This window comes from Aspergillus steynii, assembly GCF_002849105.1.
Source record: "Aspergillus steynii IBT 23096 chromosome Unknown P170scaffold_5, whole genome shotgun sequence".
Taxonomy (NCBI): domain Eukaryota; kingdom Fungi; phylum Ascomycota; class Eurotiomycetes; order Eurotiales; family Aspergillaceae; genus Aspergillus; species Aspergillus steynii.
Genome location: NW_020194402.1, coordinates 2,668,299 through 2,687,925, shown reverse-complemented (window position 1 = coordinate 2,687,925; position 19,627 = coordinate 2,668,299). Strand labels below are relative to the sequence as shown.

At 52.4% G+C, this 19,627-nt stretch overlaps 7 protein-coding genes across 7 annotated transcripts; 3 read left to right on the top strand and 4 right to left on the bottom strand.

Annotated features, from left to right (window-relative positions):
* Positions 1 to 752: 752 nt before the first annotated feature.
* P170DRAFT_497687 (uncharacterized protein) lies at positions 753 to 2,048 on the top strand (the record flags this gene model as incomplete). Its single annotated transcript, XM_024854116.1, has 3 exons — positions 753 to 1,662; positions 1,743 to 1,787; positions 1,854 to 2,048. Exons 1-3 carry the CDS (start codon positions 1,087 to 1,089, stop codon positions 2,046 to 2,048), a joined length of 816 nt encoding a protein of 271 aa, XP_024703657.1. The 5' UTR covers positions 753 to 1,086.
* Positions 2,049 to 3,519: 1,471 nt separating this feature from the next.
* On the top strand, positions 3,520 to 4,451 carry P170DRAFT_510981 (PLAC8 family protein). The gene is made up of 3 exons (XM_024854838.1): positions 3,520 to 3,767; positions 3,828 to 3,925; positions 4,008 to 4,451. The coding sequence occupies exons 1-3, from the start codon at positions 3,689 to 3,691 to the stop codon at positions 4,272 to 4,274; spliced, it is 444 nt and encodes a 147-aa protein (XP_024703656.1). The 5' UTR covers positions 3,520 to 3,688; the 3' UTR covers positions 4,275 to 4,451.
* A 49-nt stretch (positions 4,452 to 4,500) lies between these two features.
* On the bottom strand, positions 4,501 to 7,717 carry P170DRAFT_456903 (bifunctional SDR family oxidoreductase/M16 family metallopeptidase). Its single transcript, XM_024851662.1, has 7 exons — positions 6,592 to 7,717; positions 6,521 to 6,525; positions 6,169 to 6,299; positions 5,979 to 6,104; positions 5,847 to 5,924; positions 5,080 to 5,774; positions 4,501 to 4,993 (listed from the first exon to the last, which is right to left on the bottom strand). Exons 1-7 carry the CDS (start codon positions 7,554 to 7,556, stop codon positions 4,603 to 4,605), a joined length of 2,391 nt encoding a protein of 796 aa, XP_024703655.1. The 5' UTR covers positions 7,557 to 7,717; the 3' UTR covers positions 4,501 to 4,602.
* Position 7,718: 1 nt separating this feature from the next.
* Positions 7,719 to 9,351, bottom strand: P170DRAFT_386780 (rRNA 2'-O-methyltransferase fibrillarin family protein; the record flags this gene model as incomplete). The annotated part of the gene is made up of 3 exons (XM_024845781.1): positions 7,719 to 8,821; positions 8,891 to 9,036; positions 9,255 to 9,351. 3 exons carry the CDS (start codon positions 9,349 to 9,351, stop codon positions 8,111 to 8,113), a joined length of 954 nt encoding a protein of 317 aa, XP_024703654.1. The 3' UTR covers positions 7,719 to 8,110.
* A 513-nt stretch (positions 9,352 to 9,864) lies between these two features.
* P170DRAFT_456902 (uncharacterized protein) lies at positions 9,865 to 11,094 on the bottom strand. Its single transcript, XM_024851661.1, has 2 exons — positions 10,510 to 11,094; positions 9,865 to 10,451 (listed from the first exon to the last, which is right to left on the bottom strand). The coding sequence occupies exons 1-2, from the start codon at positions 10,771 to 10,773 to the stop codon at positions 9,963 to 9,965; spliced, it is 753 nt and encodes a 250-aa protein (XP_024703653.1). The 5' UTR covers positions 10,774 to 11,094; the 3' UTR covers positions 9,865 to 9,962.
* A 1,199-nt stretch (positions 11,095 to 12,293) lies between these two features.
* On the bottom strand, positions 12,294 to 15,090 carry P170DRAFT_411146 (CCAAT displacement transcription factor COY1). Its single transcript, XM_024846876.1, has 4 exons — positions 14,832 to 15,090; positions 14,599 to 14,766; positions 13,678 to 14,528; positions 12,294 to 13,625 (listed from the first exon to the last, which is right to left on the bottom strand). Exons 1-4 carry the CDS (start codon positions 14,953 to 14,955, stop codon positions 12,504 to 12,506), a joined length of 2,265 nt encoding a protein of 754 aa, XP_024703652.1. The 5' UTR covers positions 14,956 to 15,090; the 3' UTR covers positions 12,294 to 12,503.
* A 646-nt stretch (positions 15,091 to 15,736) lies between these two features.
* Positions 15,737 to 19,620, top strand: P170DRAFT_510975 (putative TGF beta receptor associated protein 1). The gene is made up of 3 exons (XM_024854837.1): positions 15,737 to 15,931; positions 15,987 to 18,562; positions 18,609 to 19,620. Exons 1-3 carry the CDS (start codon positions 15,775 to 15,777, stop codon positions 19,533 to 19,535), a joined length of 3,660 nt encoding a protein of 1,219 aa, XP_024703651.1. The 5' UTR covers positions 15,737 to 15,774; the 3' UTR covers positions 19,536 to 19,620.
* The last annotated feature ends 7 nt before the right edge of the window (positions 19,621 to 19,627 follow it).

The window sequence follows — 19,627 nt, the reverse complement described above, 5'->3', positions numbered from 1 at the left end:
ACTAGGGTGTTTGTCCCTCATTATGTGGTTGGTATCGCCGAATGAGTGGCCTTGAGCCTTACTGAGCAACGAGAAAGAAGTGAGACTTTTTCCACGCCGAGGCAATATAATTGGAAGTGTTTATGAGAGGGTGACTCTAGTGGCTATTAGGGTGACAAGGATCTGACTTAGAACACACAAGGCCGTGTCTTTTGTGCCCAACCTGCCCTGCTCAGGACCTTCAGCCTTGTGCCACCAAACTTATGATTCGCTTGATTATGCAGGGGTTTTGCGTACCTGGTGGACCGTGTATTCATCACTTAACCACGGACAATTGCTGAATGTGCACATTTCTCGCCAGAATCATGAAAAGGCACCACGTCTAATGCCAGGGAAGCTTGTCCCCAAGCCCCAGGTTAGGCTATCAGTCTACTCTTTATTATCTTAGTGGAATCATTGAGTCTGCTTTCAGGTGCGGAGATTCCCCTGAGATTTTTGCTTTTTTGATTCCCTGCCCTTTTAGACGTGTCGAGTTGTCTCTGATTAGTGTCTATAGACACGCCAAGGCTTGTACTGTAACCAGGATTAGTTCACCGCTGAATCCATTGGCCCAAGGAAGCCTTCTGTTGGTCATACCTTTATCCCACCTCAGGTCCGGAATGAGGAAGTGCCTGGGTTCTAAATATAGTTCATGAATTTTCTAAGGTTATCTGTCTAATTATTCTGTTTGTTTTGTAATCACAATCTTTAGTTGATATAATCAAACATATGTCTTCCAATGCAAACAAACCCTAGATCAGAGGCAATTGATCATCAACAGCTCTATGGTCATATGCACCTCGGATTCAAAGAGCTAGCTGGCGTGATTCATTATTTACTGGAATAACGTGTGTTATCGTCCCTGTCAGTCCAGTGACATTGTCATATTTTGAGGTCGCGACGGGCACTATGGTATTGTTCGAAAAGGCCTGTCATAGAGAAAGCAAAAACTCACACCATGACTTACAATTACTAGGTGGAATAGAGCGGAGGGAAGGCAGCTAGTGCGACCTACCAAACAGCCTCGACCGTGTGGGGCATTTCGGTCCAAGCCATCGATCATTCAATATGTCGACTAGGTCCAACATGATATCCCTCCACGATATCATACACCATCATCGCAAGCTTTTGGTGAACCCATTGCTCTGGACCTCTCGCCACCTAGACGCGCTCAGATGTCGGTTCCAGCACATTGGCGACGCCCCGACAGACGACAAGGCACTTCGACAGAGCAACGATAAGCAATCCTCTCCTACTAAACAACAAAGCAGAATGGGTGGTGCGGAGATGCTTGCCAACAGTGCTGTGCCTTCTGTGAAATACCACATCATGTGTCGCTTCCTGCTACATCAGGGAAGCCTCTTTAATAAGCATAGGTGGGGACATACTGTGGATATGCTCTATCGAGATCATTTACACCTTGTGGTGATAGTAAAGGACCCGAATTCTTTTTCGCTGGCAAACCCGTTCATACCACACTACACCGTGTTCTATCGTCGTAATCGGCCAAGCCAGCCTAGTCAAAGCTTTCAACCCTTGATCGGTTATCTTGACTACGTAGATGTCACTGGTTTTCGCATGAAGAAGCTTGCACCTTGCACGCATCTGGGCAAGGGCCATAATGCTTTTAACACACGCCTCTATGTAGAAAAGCTGTCACAAGTCACCCCAGCGAATGGACAGAGGTCCCCTATTTTATATGTGTCTTGCTATCTATTGCGCAGCTTCAGGAGCGTGTTCTCAAAAGTTCACCCGCAACAAGCCATACTGTATGTACACTTGTCAAACTCCTGTTTTCTTTTTAGCGCTGTGTGGCTCTGACTCACATATCCTAGTCACGCCTTCTTGTAGTGAATAGGGATGATTTTGACTTTGCATATCTGTATGAGGGCAATTTCACATGCGAGTTCCTCAAAATGCTTGACAGCCCTATGGCTGCCACTTGTATCAATGCTCCGGTAATCCATTGTTTGGAGACTTTCCAGAGCGACTACGAGCTGAGATTTTTGCTCCCAATTCAGAGAGTTTGAACCTTCAATCATAACGATTCTGATCGCAGTATCGCGAAAAGGTTTTTCTTTACGCTGGCATTTCAGCCAATGGCTCATCTGCCGGAAATGATCCTCCGTGTTCGATGGGCACTCAATAACGAGCCAAAGTGCAAGACATGGAAGCGCCCTCGGCTGCCCAATTCCAGCGGCTTTTCCATAACCATTTCCTGCAAACAAAACCCGGAATATACCAGAAACATGACATTCTTCTAATTGATGCGTTGGATGAAGATACCTCCATCACGACTTCATTACGGTCAGCACAGGATATTTATTGGTCATAATGAAGAACGTTACTCTACACATGAGGTGTAGGCGACCTACAATGACAAGAATAGCAATGACCGTTCAGAGTGGTGGAAGTACAATAGGGACTCGACAAGCAAACTGCAACAATTCCCTTCTCAAATTCAAAAAGAAAACCATATGCAAAGAGCAAGATAGCAGAAACCAGATAGATAATTCTGCCAGAATTCATTTATTTCCTCCCTAAAGAAGGTCAAAACGAGGAAAGAATCCCGCAGCAGAGGGCTAAAAACATGCGTTACAATACGATACAATTGCGATCTGCCGCTGAGCTACAGGAAACATTATCAATCGATTTTTCCATATTCTTTTATAGATATTTAATGATTTAAAGTGATTTATGATAGAAAACAGAGTGTTAGAGTTATATTCCACCAAAATAATGACCTAAACCCCTCGTTGTTGTCAAAAGATGCAAAACATATAAATCCCAGCCACACTCTACCTCTGAGCCATGAACCACAACGAGGGCTTTTCTGGAAATAAATTACCAAAAATGCGACTCCCGCCCACCAAAGGGGGACGCCGGAGTGGTGTTTCGCCGAAATGAACTGTACCACCGCGTATCAAGGGATTCACGCAGCATCCCAGCCTCAGAACCAGACACTGACGATCCATCGAAAAAGCCCTTCCGCCGTAGAGCCTCGACAGAACACGAGGCTGGTGTCATTTTAGCTTCGACTTAGTGTCCATCCTCATGTCCACTTTATTCCCACATAGCCACTCCCTACCCAGTCGAGACTAGGGTAGAACCAAACACCTGTAGCACCCAATTTCTTCCTTCCTGCATCCACATTCCAATGGCATAAACAAACTGATAAGAGAGAGAGAAAAAAAAAAACAATCCTCCAGGCAGCCGTCCGTCAGCAGTCAGCACTTCCGTCGCGTAGACCCAAGGCTGAACCAAACTAGGGATTTAGTCCAAGTCTTGTCTTTTTAGCGTGTCGTTTGGAATTTGGCCCCCTGGAATGCGTCGTACAGCCCTGTCTGCTTAGTCGATGGTTGGTCTGCTCGTGTTCCTGCCATTGGGAGAGGGAACCTGTCTTTGGCCCCATTTTCTCCTTTCTGGAATTTTTTTGAACCTTTTTTAGAGTTGGGTCCGAGGTGTCTGTCTTATTTAAAGGAGGGCGATCTGTCGTGAGGAGTTCTTTCTTTTGGTTGTTTGTTTTTTGGTTGAGAGATAGGTTTAATTCGTCGCTCTTTTATCATATCATATCGTCTCTTGCATACTATACTATACTGTTCTCTACTCTACAGAACGTATATCCAACCACTTACCTACTACACTACACCACATCTAATATCATCTCACAATGGGCGCCCCCGAAGGTCACGAACACAACCATGAATGGACCCATGGGTTCTGGGACTGCTGTTCCCCAGCTGGAACATGTGCGTTATACCCTCTACCATCACCATGCCATACCATACATACTAACAAAACAAAAAAAGGCTTCATGGCCTGCTGCTGTCCCTGCCTCCTCTACGGAAAAGTATCCTCGCGGATGGAAGACCCCGCGCTGAAAGAATACAGCAAGATGAATGGAAGCGTACGTCCCTTCCCCCCAGGCAAAACCCCCCTTCCTCTCCAGCCCAATCCCAACCCCAGTGCTAACAATGACATGAGGACAGTGCTGCGTCTACGCCCTAACCTCCTACTGCGGCCTCTACTGGATCTTCCTGATGCTGAAGCGCGGCGAGATGCGCCACCGCTTCGGCATCGGCGGCAACGGCTGCAAGGACTGCATGGCCGCGTTCTGCTGCCCCTGCTGCGTGCTCATGCAGCAGGAAAAGGAGGCCGTCGCGCAGTCCGAGAAGATCGAGCAGGCCGGCGGTGCGGCGGCTGGGTATCAGGCGCCGGCCGGGATGGCGTATCCGGCTTCGAATGGGAATTTTTAGACTAGTCTGTTATTCGGGTTGTTGGGTTATGTCGTTCGTTTTGGGTTATGATTTGATGGGCTGGGCTGGCCCCCCTGTTTTGGTCGTTCGTTTCTCTTGGTTGCTCGGATGGAGGAATCCTTAGGTATATCTACGGGAAAAAGTAGAACAAAAATACAAGTTTTGAGTATATCAGCGACAGTTGATACTGTACAAGACACGCTACCTCAACTAACGTCCTCCCCTCGTCTGCGATCTATTAAATCACCAATAACACAAAAAGAAAAATTCCGTAACTCTGAGACGCAAGCAAAATGTATAAGATTAAACATACACAACAGTTCCGCGTTTACAGGGTGTTTCGGCTCATGTCCGCACGGATGCGCTGGTAGTCGAGGATACCCTCGACGCTACCGACGGCGCTCATGGCGATGTCCTGATCCCACAGGCGGCGGTTGGCGAACTCCATGACGTCCTTCTCGGTGATCTGGCCGATCGTGCGCTCGATGTCCTCGGGGGACAGACGGCGGCCGGTGGTGATGATCTGGCGACCAATGTCTTCGGCAACGGCGGTGGTGCCGTCCAGGGAGAGGAGGATGGAGGCCTTCAGCTGGGCCTTGGCGCGCTCGACCTCGGCGGAGGTGACGTTGAAGCACATGCGAGACCACTCACGGAGGGTGAAGTGGATCAGGTCATCGAGGCGGGTGAGGTTCTCGGAAACCAGGTAGATACCCCAGAGACTGTTCAATTAATTAGCTTTATTCCTTTATTTTGTATGCATTCACAAGGAAGTGCTAGGATAAAGTGAGAAAAGGGGAAAACTCACCCAGTGTCGCTGTAGCTGGTCGAGAAACTCATGAAGCTGTTGGCAAGATGCTGGTGCTCAACGGTGGAGCTGAGCTTGCTGCCAAGGTAGGGGGAGTTGCCCATGGCACGGTCCCAGTTGCCAACGATGGCCTGGGCGACGAGACCGGTGAAGTAGTCGTCGTCCTTCCAGCTGACACCCTCGACGGCGAGGGCGATGTGGGCAGAAGGCAGGGTGTCGTCACGGAGACGGACCTCGGAGCCGATGAACTCGGGGGTGCGCTTCTGCTCAGCGGTGAGGGCCAGAGCCGCAGAGGTAGGGGGCTGGCTGGGGAGGGAGCCGAAGTGCTCCTCGGCGAGGCGGACGAGCTGCTCGTGGGGGATGCCACCGGCACCGACCAGGACCATGCGGTCGGCGGTGTAGTTGGTCTTGATGTAGTCGACCAGGTTGTCCCGGGAGATGGTCTGGATGTTCTCCTTGGGGCCGAGGATGGTGCGGCCGAGGGGCTGGTTCTGGTAAGCAGTGGCGTGAAGGTGGTCGAAGACAACCTCCTCCAGCTGCTTGTCAACCTCCTCCTGCTCGCGGAGGATCACATCACGCTCGCGCTCAATGGCACCGGGCTCCAGGCGGGAGTTCTGAAGGATATCGGCGAGGATGTCAACGGTCTTGGGGACATCGTTGTTGAAGGACTTGGCGTAGTAGACGGTGTTCTCTCGCTATAGGCACGTTAGTTGTCAGTAATCTTATATCATATGTATTTTCTTCATCAAGATGGGTTCCGGCCGTACCGAAGTGTAGGCGTTGAGGTGACCGCCCATGTTCTCAATCTCCAACTCCAATTGGTGCTGAGTGCGCTTGTTGGTGCCCTAGACAGAAATGTCAGTACATACACGTCAATCATCCAGAATAGTAGATCATACCTTGAAGGCAAGGTGCTCCAGGAAGTGGGCAGTTCCGTTGGTCTTGTCAGTCTCTGCCCGGCTACCGGCATCGATCCAGACACCAACGGTCGAGGTCTGCGCCCACGGGGAGTGCTCGGTGGCGATCTAAACAGGCCAGTCAGCAAGTCTGCGACGCAATTGACGCCTTTTCTGTCGATTGATTGCGTACCGTGAAGCCGTTGGAGAGGGTGGTCGACTGGGTGGTGGAGGGCAGCTTGACGGGAGACGCAAAGCCACGCTTCACGGGCTGGACAGCCTTCAAGGCAGCCCGGCTCCGGAGAGCCTGGTTGAGGTTAAACGCTAGGCGCCGGGAAGCCATTGTGAAAGATGTGTGGGAGAAAAGTGGGAGAAAGGGGGGAGGGGGGGAGGGAGATGAAGCAAAAGCAACGGCTGTTAAGACGGGCAGCCCTGGAGATTGCGAGGTTGAAGTTCGGGAGTCAAATTGTTCGCCTGCCCGTCAGCCAATCACATGACCCGCTTTTCCAAACCGGCGTTCCCTCCCGACCCGGCTTTTCCCTTACTTATGCTTTCACTTCCATTGCCTTCATTGTTTTCATTTGATTCTCAACACATAATTCTACTAACCAATTACTCAAACCCCCTCGCAAACTGCCGAATATTCTCCTCCATCGACACATCCGCCGAAAACCCCAGTCTCAGCGCCCGCGCCGTATTAAAATGCGGCGTCCACGTCTGCACAATCCGATCAACATCCGCATCGAACTCCTCCCTCACCAGCGCCCGCCTCTCCTTCCCCCCGATCTTCTCCAACGCATCTAACATCTCCTGCACACTAACCTTCAACCCAGGCAGATTGACCGACCGAGACTCGCCGCCAAACGCCTCGGGCGGAATCTCACGCGCCCGCAGCAAGTTCCGCACGACCGTATACGGCGAGCAGATCCACAACTCCGTCTCCCGACTGACGGGCAACACGGCGCTCTTGCCATGGAACGGCTCGCGGATGATGTCGCTGGCGAAGCTGCTGGCCGCCTGCGTGGGCTTGCCCGCTCGCACGGTCACCGTGGGGAGACGGACGGCGCGGGCGTCGAGGAAGCCGCGCCGGGAGTAGTCGTTGAGGAGGGTCTCGATGATGAGTTTCTGCGAGCCGTACGACGACGACGGGATGGGTGGGAAGTTGCCCTCGTCGATGAGGAGGCCCGGGGGTGCGAGGCCGTACACGGCCAGGCTGGATGTGAAGACGACTTTGATGCCGGGGGCGGTGGTGCGTAGACGGTCGAGGATGGAGCGCGTGGCGTCGAGGTTCACGCGGATCCCGAGCTCGAAGTTCGCTTCGGAGCCGCTGGACATGATGCCGTGGAGGAGGTAGACGGTGTCGAAGCGCTGGGTTGGGGGGAATAGCTCCTCGATCACGCTGGCGTTCGTCAGGTCCGCTTGGATGCGCTTCACTCGTGATGCGTGCTGCGCTGCTGAGGCGGGCACTTCGGGCTCGACTACGTCGGTCAGAGTCACTGTGATATCGGGGGAGCTGGAGAGGAGGGCGGCGGCCAGCTCTTGTCCAACGTAGCCGCTGGCTCCTGTGATGATTATCGACATGGTGTTGAGGTGGGTTTAATGTAGAGCGTAGAGTTCAATGGACCTCGCAAGAGTTGTTCCAATATCGAGTCTAGCGGAGCATGCAAGTCTACAGGTCTTTAAATAATCGCGATCATCCTAAACTGCGGGGTCCTGGATGAATCCCCCACTCCTCGGTTTCCAATCCATTGTGGTTGATTGTCTTCTACTAGTACTTTAGTCCAGTTGAACTCCGCAACAAATCCGATGACCTGCTCTCGGGGAGTAATCCGACTGCCGAGATACGGCGGAAGTCCGATCTTGCTCAGGACCCTTCGCGAGGAACCCACATTCATGCAATTGCACAGGCAGGAAGCTGTCGAACTTGAACTGTCTCAAAACTGAAAAAGAAATGACATGTTGGAAATTTTCTGAGTCAAGCAAAAATACATTTAGAAGAAACCTTGAATTGGGAGCACACAAAAAAGAAAGCATTTCGACATATCACGGAACACTCGACGCCAGAAAAAATAGAGATCACAAGAAATGATTAAAACATGAAAAAAAGATCAGACCACCGATTTTACGCAAAACCTTTATGCAGAACGCTTGTAAAGACCAGAGACTATACAGTGGTCACGTTCGAAAGGCTCCAGGGTCAGCTGTTCCCGGGGCTTGATCTTCTCGTCTCTCATCTTCTGCACTTCACGAGCAAACACCACCTCGGGCTTGGCCGTACTGTCGATACAGTTGGCCTTGATACTGACGATGACACCACCCTCGTTCTTGAGGAACAGGTGGGCGTTGAGACCCACGATACGGGCCTGGTCGGGCTGGGCAACATCGGCGAAGATGACGTCCACCATGGGCACAAGCATGCGGTAGCGGAGAGGGTGACGGGCATCGTCAACGATGGGGATGACGTTGGTACGGTGGGTGGCCATGCCGATCAGGTCACGACCGGAACGGTGAGAGAACTCAACGGCGTAGACGTTTCCAGTAGGTCCGACGATATCAGCAACGTGACTGACGGAGGTACCGCTGGCGGATCCGAGATACAGGACCTTCGCGCCGGGCTTCATGTAGATGTCATCCAGACCACCCAGGATACCGGCAGCCATCTTGGAACGGAAGGGGTTCCAGACACGGTATTCGGTCTTGGTCACGGCACCATCGGCCTCGGGAGGAGACTCGACAGCAATGCGCTTCTCGCCGTAAACGGCCTCTCCGGGCGTCAAGTTCTTGGTGACGAGCAAATCTTCCTTACCACCACGGGCAACGAAGACACCGGCGTGACGGTGAGGCTCCTAAAAGACCATCCGCATTAGCTTTGCCATCGACAATTTCACAAGCATCCAGGTGTCACAATCACTTACAATAACGACCTTAGCACCGCCCTTGGCACCGGCAGCACCACCACGGCCACCGCCGCGACCACCACGTCCACCACGTCCACCGCGAGGAGCGCCACGGCCGCCGCCACGGGGAGCACCGCGGCCACCACCGCGAGCACCGAGACCGCCTAGATGGGGAAAGACCTGGTTAGCAACTCGGATTCCTGGAGGGACGATTCGCAGGACTCGATTTCTTCAACGCCGATGCTGAACATCACAACACGAGGAATCTGGCAACAAGTCGTGAACACAGATCTCACGGCCGATACTGAAAGCGAAAGCGACAATGCTGATCATCGATAGACCTGAATTCCGTCCCAGACATGGACTGGAATCGTGAACAAACCTCGACCACCACGGCCACCACCTCCACGGGGGGCACCACGTCCACCACCACGACCAGGAGGTCCACCGCGTCCTCGGGGAGGTCCACCGAATCCCATTGTGTTATTTAGGTTGAAATTGGTCGGAAAGTTGAGAGATGGGAGGTAGGGAGGATTCGTCGCTGAAGGAAGAGCAACGAAGAGGAGTTTTCGGGCGAGGAAAAAAAAAAAAAAAGTCGGCAGAAAGGTAACCAACCGGTCGGGAGCGGCAGAACCTTTAGATCTCAAGTACCACGGGCAATGAAACAAGCAGCTTTTCACAACGAAGAAAAAATCGCACCCGCACTGGCTTTCGGTGTTCGGTCGAGGCCGTGCAGCTCGTAGTTGCGGTCGAGATTTTTCAGTCGGAGACTTGGGGATCTTTGAAAATCAGAATGCGCTAGTCTACTCTGGGACTAGGGCGGTTAGCGGATAGCGAGGTCACCTGACTCGGACAAGCCCTGCTCCAATTGGCTCCTGTCATCGATGCTTGGCGTTATTCCATCCCTACAGGTAGGTACCTAGGATTACCGTATGGGCTTATATAGGTGACTTACAGGATTGTTACAGGTTAATGGCTACGGTTGGATCCGTGGTGTCAACTGTGTATGTCATGCCAGTCATAACTATGTCCATCCCAAGTGATACAAATGAAAAACGCCCTATATATATTGTGTACAGCACACTCCACTTCACCGTTCATAAAAGTAGTAGTTGGCAGCATACTGCACTGTGAACTGCGACGGCATATTCTTACAGGTCTTTGGCGCTTGACCCGCAGCCGTGTCTACCCGATAGACACTCTTGTACCGACCAACCGTGCCATTGACCGTGGAAAGATAGAGCCACGCAACGGCGCCATTGCCACCCTTGACAGCACTGGACGGAGCATCAATCTCGGCACCCTTCTTTGTAAACGCGATACCATGACGCGTCGAAGCAAGATCAAAGTTAAAAACAGGCGTTGATCCCGCAAAGTAGTGATGGCCAAGCAGATCGATGTTGGCCGGTGGGAGAGGGTCATCGTCGCTGTCCGGCAGCTGCATCTTATACACGATACTCGGGAGCATCTCGATCATGTCGGGGTAACTGGCTGCAATGCACGTGGCGTTGTAGAGACGGGCAACGGCGCCAACGGCTTCGGGCTTCGAGTCGGACGAGGACGTTGCACAGGTATAATTCTATTCGAGTTGTCAGCCAGGTGGCGTCGGGAGATTGTTTGTTGTGTGTTTGACATACCTGTGTACCACGACCTACTGCAACATAAAGGGGTTTCTGGCCGGACGGAGAGGGGAGCTCCGACGCGAAGGACGGCAGGGCAATTTTGGACGCGTCGCACGTCGTTGAGGTGTCCATCAGGTCCTTGAGCTTGTCGATATGCTTGCTCACTTTCCCTAGAAACCCCGCCATGTCGTCGGAGTAGTCGTAGGCATGGTCGAAGAGGGTTGGCGCCGCAATAGATGTTACCGCCAAGCAGGTAACAAACAGAAGAGTTGGACGCATTCCGGATGCTTTATCCAAGTCTGAGGGTAGAGAGTAAAGATAAAGGAATGTCTTTTCAATTAAAGAACACAGCAAATAAGCAATGCTCTATGGTGTATACCAAAGAGTATAAGATAAAAGCAAGAAAGCAATGGGTATCAATAAGTGGCTCGCCAACAGACAAGGGAAGGAAGGTCAAGAAGCAAGATCAAGGAGAGCGGAGAGGCGAGAGAGGTCTGAGGAAAAAAGAAAAAGATCAACATGAAGCGGTCACAGGGCACGCATATATAGCCAGAAAAGAGGAGGCAGCACGCCCATTCCCTCAGTACGCCCAGTTGCAAATAATAGAAACGACTATCCTGCATTCGAAACTTGCAATGTAGGATCTATAAACAGCCTCGAGTCAGGGAATCCCTGAAGCCGCCTACCACCACCACCAGAGATCGAGCTCCCTCATTGGCGCTCGGTATGCGCTGGTGGAAATCCTTCAGACTTCACGGCATATCTCCTTGTCGGTGTGCCACGCGAAACAGGAGGGATTAGCGGGCGGTTGGTGCTGCTGAAGATTGGCCCTTCCGGCACGGTGATTGGTGTATCTGGATGGCTGGGACTTGATTGCTGGTTATTTGCCAGGGATTCAAGTGGAGAAGAAACTGGCGAGCATTCATTCGCTCAGGCCGCATTGAAATCCCCCGGTTGGTGTCGGTATCTAATAATAACCAGGTCGGCGCTTAAGGATTGCCAATGGCGGTTAGTGTGCAGAACAGGATCTCGGGGATTTATCACCCCCTCATTGCGCTCTGGTCATTTGGGAGAGTCAAGAGCGGGGCAGGATATTAATAGTATCCACATGAATACTGGGGACATTCCATGGTATTGCCAATTAGGGCATGTTGATGTCGGAACCTTGGAAGATCGTGGGCTGCATGTAGTCGGTTGATGAGCTTGTCTTGCCTCGGGAGGTCTATAGAACACTATTTCTGGCGTTTCCTTGAACAACGCCAGGTGGTCTGGCTGTATAATTCTGGCTTAGAGTAACATACAATATTCAATATTTCTGTTTGACCTAAAGATACTTGCGAGAGGTCTCGCGGCTCGGGCCGTGAGTTTTTGTTTTTTCCTGTTGTGTTGGTGGTTGTAAGACAAAGGAATCCATTTTTGTTTTTTTGTCTGTCGGTCCCTCTTCGCCTCCGATTGTTGTTCATTAATTGTGTTTTTCTTCATGTCTTTGTTCCCTTGTGGTACAATTTCTGGAGCAAAATATACACCAGTCCAATCCATCTACTCCGACTTGGGGCGAGTTGGATGTCCTGCTAGAGCACTCATAGGTGCAGCATCTGTCACATTTCTCTGAATTAGATCAATTAATTCCCTCAAAATATACTGATAGCGTCGTCGAAATTGACCTCAAGGCAACAGCATTTATAACTCAACGACACTAGTAGGTGCATGGAAACTGGTAAGGTGGGGAACCCACTCGTCTGCAGAAATGCTACCAGGATGTGCACCTCCGCGGGGATTTGACGATTGTCCTGAGGGATGATGCCAATTAAAGTAACACCTAGAATAGAACAAAATAAATGGCTACAGCTACATGCTCAGACCCAGTACATACAGATACACCAAGAATATCAAAGCAGCTAATCATGACCTCACCACGACCCAACGCCAGATTGCAAGGACTTCCACAGCATTAGACCAGGTACGTCCAAACAGGAATACAACAGTGTAATGTAACGCAACCTATGCAGTTACCCTGCATGGTTGAAACCTTCTTGCTGCCAATCATCGCCATTAACTGCCTGTCCCCCCGTATAGCCGCTGCCACCTCCGGCTCCGGCTCCGACGGCGGCGGCAGTCGCGAGGTTCGCGCTGTGCTTTTCAATGTCCATGGTGCTCATAACGTAGAGCATGCTGAAGAGGAGAATGTGGATGGCAAAGCAATACCCAGCAAACAAGTTGCGACTTGTTCGATTGGCCAAGATGATTCTCGTGAGAGAGAAGACCACCCGCTCCGGTAGGCTCATTCGTTTGTAGGCGCGCGCGGATTCGCGGCCTCGGAAGGCAGCGAATGGCGAAATCTGGGCCTCGTAAGCGGACTGGTAGCGGTCCATTGAGAGCCCTGATGGTGTATCTGCGGAAAGGTGCACGGAGGATGCGCTGGGCCTGCTGCCATAGGACGACGCGGACGTCGAGGCTCCTGGACCACGGTTGTATGTTGATACATAACGGGTCTTTTCATAGAGGCTGAGATTGTCTTTCTGGAGAGAAGAGACCTCCTGTCTTAGAGACTTGACAGAGTCGTACATCTTCGATAGTTCTTCTTCCAATTCGGTATTTTTCTTCTTAAAGCGGTCCCGCTGCGCCTGGATCATAGGCAGAATACCAGATCCGCCACCGACAGGCTCGCCCGCGCGAATGGAATCCATCGTATTGGCCGAGTTTGCTGTCTGGTCGAACCCTGAAATGATGGACGACGTCGGCGACGTCGCGCCCCTCCGAGACGAGTGATACTTCGACGCATAGGTGCCTGCCACTGACATGGCAGTCGAGGGGAAGGTGTTTGCTGCCTCTTGCTGAACGTGCAGGAGATCATTCTCAAGAGTTGTGGAGAGTTTCTGCGACTTTTCGAGTTCTTGCTTGGTAGTCGACAGATCGTCGCGAAGAGTTTCAAGTTGTCCTTGAAGATCGCGATGTGATACCCTCAGAAGAGTTAACTCATCCGTAAGTTTCTTATTCCTAGCCAGCAGGAGCTGTTCCAAGGTGTTGTTCTTGGAGCCCTTCTTTGGCTTGGCCGCGTCTCCATTGGGGCTTCCCGCAGGATCGGTGAGATCTGCCGTGTCTTCATCGTCGCCCGCTGAGAATTCAATAGACTTTACACAAATGTTAGCATACGCGGTCCGCAGCTCTTTTTGTGCCACTTACTTTGATCATCTCCAGTTCTCGACGAATATCTTCATAATCAGCCACCTTCTCCAACTTTGTCCGTAACTCGTCCCGCTCGGCGGATGCTTTGGTGAATTGCCTCTCGGACTGGGAGATCTTGGACTCCCACGAGTGTCGCTGGGAATCCTTGTCGAATCGCGCGGCATCTAGTTTGCGCAACAACGATGAGTTCTCCGACTGAAGACGAAGATATGCAGGATCGTCTTCGACGGAGGTTATCTGCTCTGGCTGAGAGTGCGATACGGCTTGAGCCAGCTCAAGCCTCAACTGCTCGTTGCGCGCCTCAACCTCCGCTAGTCTGAGGCTGGCCTTCTCCAAATCGGCGGACACCAGTTCCAGTTCCGCCGCCGTGGCGCCCTGTTGCGAACCATTGCCGCTGTCGTCGTCCTGGCCTAGGCGTTGCGAAACCTCGTAGCTCGCCTTGAGTTCCTTCAGCAGACGTTCTTGATTCTCGACCTTCTCTTCCAAGCTCTTCTCCTTTGCGGTCCAGTTGTTGGATTTCTCGGATAGTACGGCGGACCAGGACGTCTCGATTTCTTTGATCTTCGTTTCTTGGTTGTCTTCCAACTTCTTCCTCGCAGCCCGCTCTTCTTCGAGTCGCCGTTCGTTATCCTCTAGCTGGGAGGTAAGTCGGTCAACGGACCCTTGTAGTTGATCCCGCTCAGAAGTCAATCTGGGAACCGTCTCTTCGGAGTGGACGAGGGAATCCACGGATGTTTCGAGAAGAGGATAAGGGTCGGGGGCCTCGGATAGGGAGGAATAGAGTTGTAGGAAGGCGGACGACGAGGATTTGTTCTGATTTGTCAAAAGATCGATGAATCCCTGGTAAGCTGTGAATGAGAGCGATGTCAGCCTGGAGAGTGGAGAGCGATCGTGAGCCCGTGTGGAAATAATTTGTACCTTTCAAAAGACCCTTGTATTCCGACAATTTGGCCGCATCCTCTAGCTTTCGGAAATCCTTCGTCTTCTGGGCCAGGTCCTTCCTTTGAACAAGCGCATCACGCTGTTGCGAAACGATGTCCGAGGCGGTGCTGTCCAATTTCGCGACGGTGTTGGTCAGGTCGATCCCTAGACAATTAAGGTCAGTCCTCCAATATCCGATCCCGACGATCAGGCGACTTCAAGAACCATACCTCTCCACGCAGCGATCGCACGTTGGAACTTGTTCGCACCCTCGGGTAGCTTTGCGGCGTTGTCCTTTTCGGAGTCGTGTCCATCTTCAGGCACCATGCCCTCCGTGATGTGGAACGTATCCATTCTGTGGATTTTTGAGTTTTCAACTTTTTTAATTTCGCTTTCGAGACCTCAATATTTAGAGTAGCACCCCCATCAAGAAAGACCAACAAACTTCGCACCTCAGCGGGGGAGGAGACCACCAGAACCACGGAGTCGCCAGTTCATGCGATACGGAGGCCGACCCGGGCCGAGGATGTTCCGACCGCGTCAGCCGTCTATGTTTAGATTAAAGTCAGACACTCCGCCAGGGGATTTGATAGGGACAATCCGTTGCAATTAGGGAGTAGGGCAGAGAAACGGTACAGTTCATGGAATGTGACATGTCGATGCAGCTCTGACGGGGTGTTATCACGTGTCACTACAGAGCAGGACGGTAATGACATCAACTCTGATAGACTATCGTGACAATACTCCGTAGTTACATCAGTACAGCATAATAACTAATCAAATATGGACTATACAATGCATTATTCTTTCTTTGTCTTCTGTTGAGTCTGTCGATTAATATGGAGTATCAAAAAGTCCACCATAATAAAAGACTATCGGATGAAATGAACTCTACCTGAGTATATTGACGAGCATAGAGTAGTCAATCATATACTTCTGTCTCTAACTGCTGTATATACTCTAAACCAATCCTACTATTAACATGTAATGAAATAGTAAGTATACTATAGTCTGTCTGTCTGTCTGGTATACTAGGCACGTGTCCACGCTAACCCCATCGAGCCCCCCCGGGTCCACCGCCATGAGCTCCCGCCGTTCGCTCCGCAGCCGCAGGAACGTTCCACTCTCCATATCGCCGTGACTGAGTTGAGAGACACCAGAGCTGGTCTCACCATGGTGTCTGAGGATGACGGCACCAGTCCCCGCAAAAGGCGGAGGATTGGCCCTCCCAAAGCTGCCCCTTATATGTTGCGCCCATTGTTCGACCAGGTACCGCTGACGGCCGACGATCCCAATGACGATGTGTACATTACCTGCGTCGAGTACTGGAGTGAGTCTGCGGCAACTGATCCGACCTGTCCTTCGCTGACCGTTGGCGTTACTAGATGATAATTTGTATATCGGAACCTCCGCCGCCGAGATCTTACATTTTGTCTGCCTTCCTCCGGATCCCTCGGACACTTCAAACGAATCATCCTTCATCCTAGCCTCGAGACTCCCGATCCCATTCTCTCAGAACTCGTCAGCCACGTCAAATCCACCGGGAGTTCAACAGATCGTCCTCCTTCCCACTGCGAACAAAGCGTGTGTGCTCTGCAATGGAACCGTCAGCTTCTACATGCTACCGGAGCTCAGCCCGGCTTTTGGAAACACCAAGGTCCACAATTGCCACTGGATCGGGGGGCTTGATCTCAACGCGGATCCAGAGGATGGCGAAGACCCGGTGATCATGATCGGTGCCCAGAATAAAATCATGCTGGTGAGGATTGGCGACGGGGCTCGCCTCAGAAGGAATATCGAGTTTCCGGGCTGCTTGGTGGCGTCACGCAGAGGTATCATCGCCTGTGCCGCAGACGGACATACATACTCGCTACTCGACGTGGAACACCAGCAGAAAATTCCTCTTTTTCCCATTTCCTTCTTGAATGAAGCCCTCGGATCCGGCCAAGTGGAGGACATGCCCCTGGCATCTTCACCACCGCTCGCCAGCTCTCCTCCGGCAGAGAGCCCTTCGCATAACAGAAGCTCGAGCCTGAACACATTAGCAGGCATGCTGCACCCGAACCCACATTCGACCTCTCAAGATCGGTCAAGTTCCGCAACGCCTGAACTCTCCCCGGACTCAGGGACGCCGACTCGGTCGCGATCGAGAGAGCGAGACGCCAGTGCCTCACCCAGAGTATCTTCCGAGCAGCAGTCCAGCCCTCGTGAAGACCCAAAACCGCTCCCATCGTTGCCTAAACAGTCAACACAACTGAAGCCGCATGTCCTTTCCCCCACTCCCTCGGAATTCTTACTCGTCAGAGGAACGGATACGACAGAGCCGGGTGTCGGGATGTTCGTCAACATGGATGGCGACGTAGACCGCGGCACGATTACGTTTCACCGGTATCCAGAGTCACTCGTCATCGACAAGGGTGACGAAAACAACCTAATCCAGGCCCCTGATGACACCAGCGACGAGCTCATCCTCGCCGTGATAGAATCGAGCGAAGACGGAAACCGGCGCAAGCGCATCGAAGTGCAACCGTGGGACGCCGACCCAGCGGAGGCCGAGGGCCAAAAAAGCTGGGTAGATATACCCTCCCAGGACGAGCAAGTTCCGCATGTTGGCCTTGCTCATACAAACAGTCCTAGTCAACTGGAGATACGTGAATTGGGCAAGGTGATGCGGATGGTTCGCTTGAAGACACCGTCATTGTCCCCGCATATCCCGGTCATCGACCCACGGACTCAGGCGTCCATCGAACAGCTGCAGAAAGAAAAGGAACTTTTTGAACCACAAGAATTGACACCTGATGGGTCTAAGAAAGAAAGCTCCGGCGGTTGGGAGGCTGAACGAAATGCAGAAGAGGCTAAAATCGCGCGCGATCTGGGCAACGCTCGAAGCAGCCTGATTATGTGGTCAGGAAACACTATCTGGCGGGTTGTGAGAAACCCATTGACTACGCAGCTCGATAACGCGCTGGGCAACGCTCAAATTCCCGGGGACAGGGAGCACAAGGTCTTGGATCGCGACGTGATCATGGACATCATTGATTTGGTTCAAGAGGCAGAGCCGAAATCGGAGGCGGAATTTCTAGGTCTGAATTATATCAAGCAAAAGTCGAGCCTACTCCTTTTCGGCGACCTCGTCTTCATGGACCCGCACCGACATGAAACTGCCACGATTAAAACCACGGAGAAGGCTCTTACGGATGGAAATCTGGATCCCCGTATAGCTTTGTTACTGGTGCCCCTCCTTCGCTGCGAGGTACTCCAGGGCCCTCAGGGTATCTGGATCCACGCCGGGCTTGCAGATATCGTGGAAACCTACATCCAACGGGAGGAAAAGGACACATCCGCCAAGGATGCCACCTCTGACCCCGGCATTTTGAATATGGTGAAGCGCTTTTTGGTTTCATGGCAACAGAAACGGGGATACGGAAGCATCACAGACGAGACGTATGTTTTCGACAGTGTTGACGGGGCTCTTCTGCACCTTCTTCTTGAGCAAGACTCGAAGTTCTCACCAGAACAACGCTCAGCTTCGCCGATACGAGCCGAGCTGAACCGGCTCGTCGACAATTGGAAAGGAAATTTCGACCGGGCCGTGGCGCTGTTGGAGAACTACAAGCGGCTGTTCATCCTGAGTCGTTTGTATCAAAGCCAGAAGATGTCCGGAAATGTGCTCAAGACGTGGCGGCGGATCATCGAAGGCGAGGAGGATATCGGTGGTGAGGTGTCTCCAGCCGGAGTCGAGATACAGATGCGCCGGTACCTGGTCAAGATCAAGGATGCGCAGCTTGTGGAAGAGTACGGATCCTGGCTAGCTCAGCGAAATCCAAGTCTTGGAATCCAAGTCTTCGCAGACCATACCAGCCGAGTGAAGCTGGAGCCTGGGGATGTTGTTCCCCTGCTCAAGGAGCGGGCTCCAAATGCGGTCCAGGAGTATCTTGAGCACCTCGTCTTTTCGAAAAATGTGAGTGATCCTGCTGCCTTTGAGGTAGCCATCTAACCATGAATAGTTAACCCAATATGCCGACGACCTCTTGTCATACTACCTGGACACCGTGCTTTCCGTCCTCGAGTCCTCGCCGTCGGCGCGAGAATCCCTCTCGGAATCTTACTCTACCTATCGCGCCCTCCAAGCGCCCAAGCCAACCTACATCAACTTCATCATGGAGAACACCCCCTCCGAACCGTGGTGGCAATCCCGTCTCCGGCTCCTCCAGCTCCTCGGCGGTGGCAGCAGCAGCAGCACTAGCCAATTCTCCTCCATGCCCACCTCGACCCTCACATACTCCATTCCCGCCGTTCTCGCGCGGATGGAGCCCTTCCAGAACGAGCTCGTCTCCGAGTCGATCATTCTCGACGGCCTGCAGGGCCGTCATCGCGAAGCGTTGCGTCTTCTCACCCACGGCCTAGGGGACTACGACTCGGCCGTACGGTACTGCCTCTTCGGCGGGCCCCGCAGCACCAGTGCCACGGGTGCGCTGGTCGAGTTCGCCGAGCGCGAGCTCCAAACAGAGCTATTCGGATACCTCCTAGACGAGTTCCTGCGCATCGAGGATATTTCGGAACGACTTGAGCGCACCAGCGACCTCCTCGCCCGGTTCGCCGCGTGGTTCGACGTCGGTGAAGTCCTTCGCGTCGTCCCGGACGACTGGAGCGTCGACATCCTCAGCGGTTTCCTGGCGCAGGTCTTCCGGGTGCTGGTCTCGCAGTCCCGCGAGACGCGCATCGAACGGGCTCTCAGCGCGGGGCTGAACCTGCGTGTCGGCACGGAATACATCGAGGGCGTGGAAAAGGTCGGCGGCTGGGTCGAGGAGGGGGATGGTGTGCGTCGATTGAAGGGGGGAGGTTCAGGTCAGAGTCAGGGTCATGGTCAACTCGGTCAGCCCGAGGAGGGGAGTGAATTCGGGGATATGGTTGGAGCGGGAGATCCACGTTGAGTATCTGATTGAAGTTGACATGACTACCTAATATGACCGGAGTATGTAGGATACTCGTATATAGCAATGAATACATGAACTGGGTTGAAGTA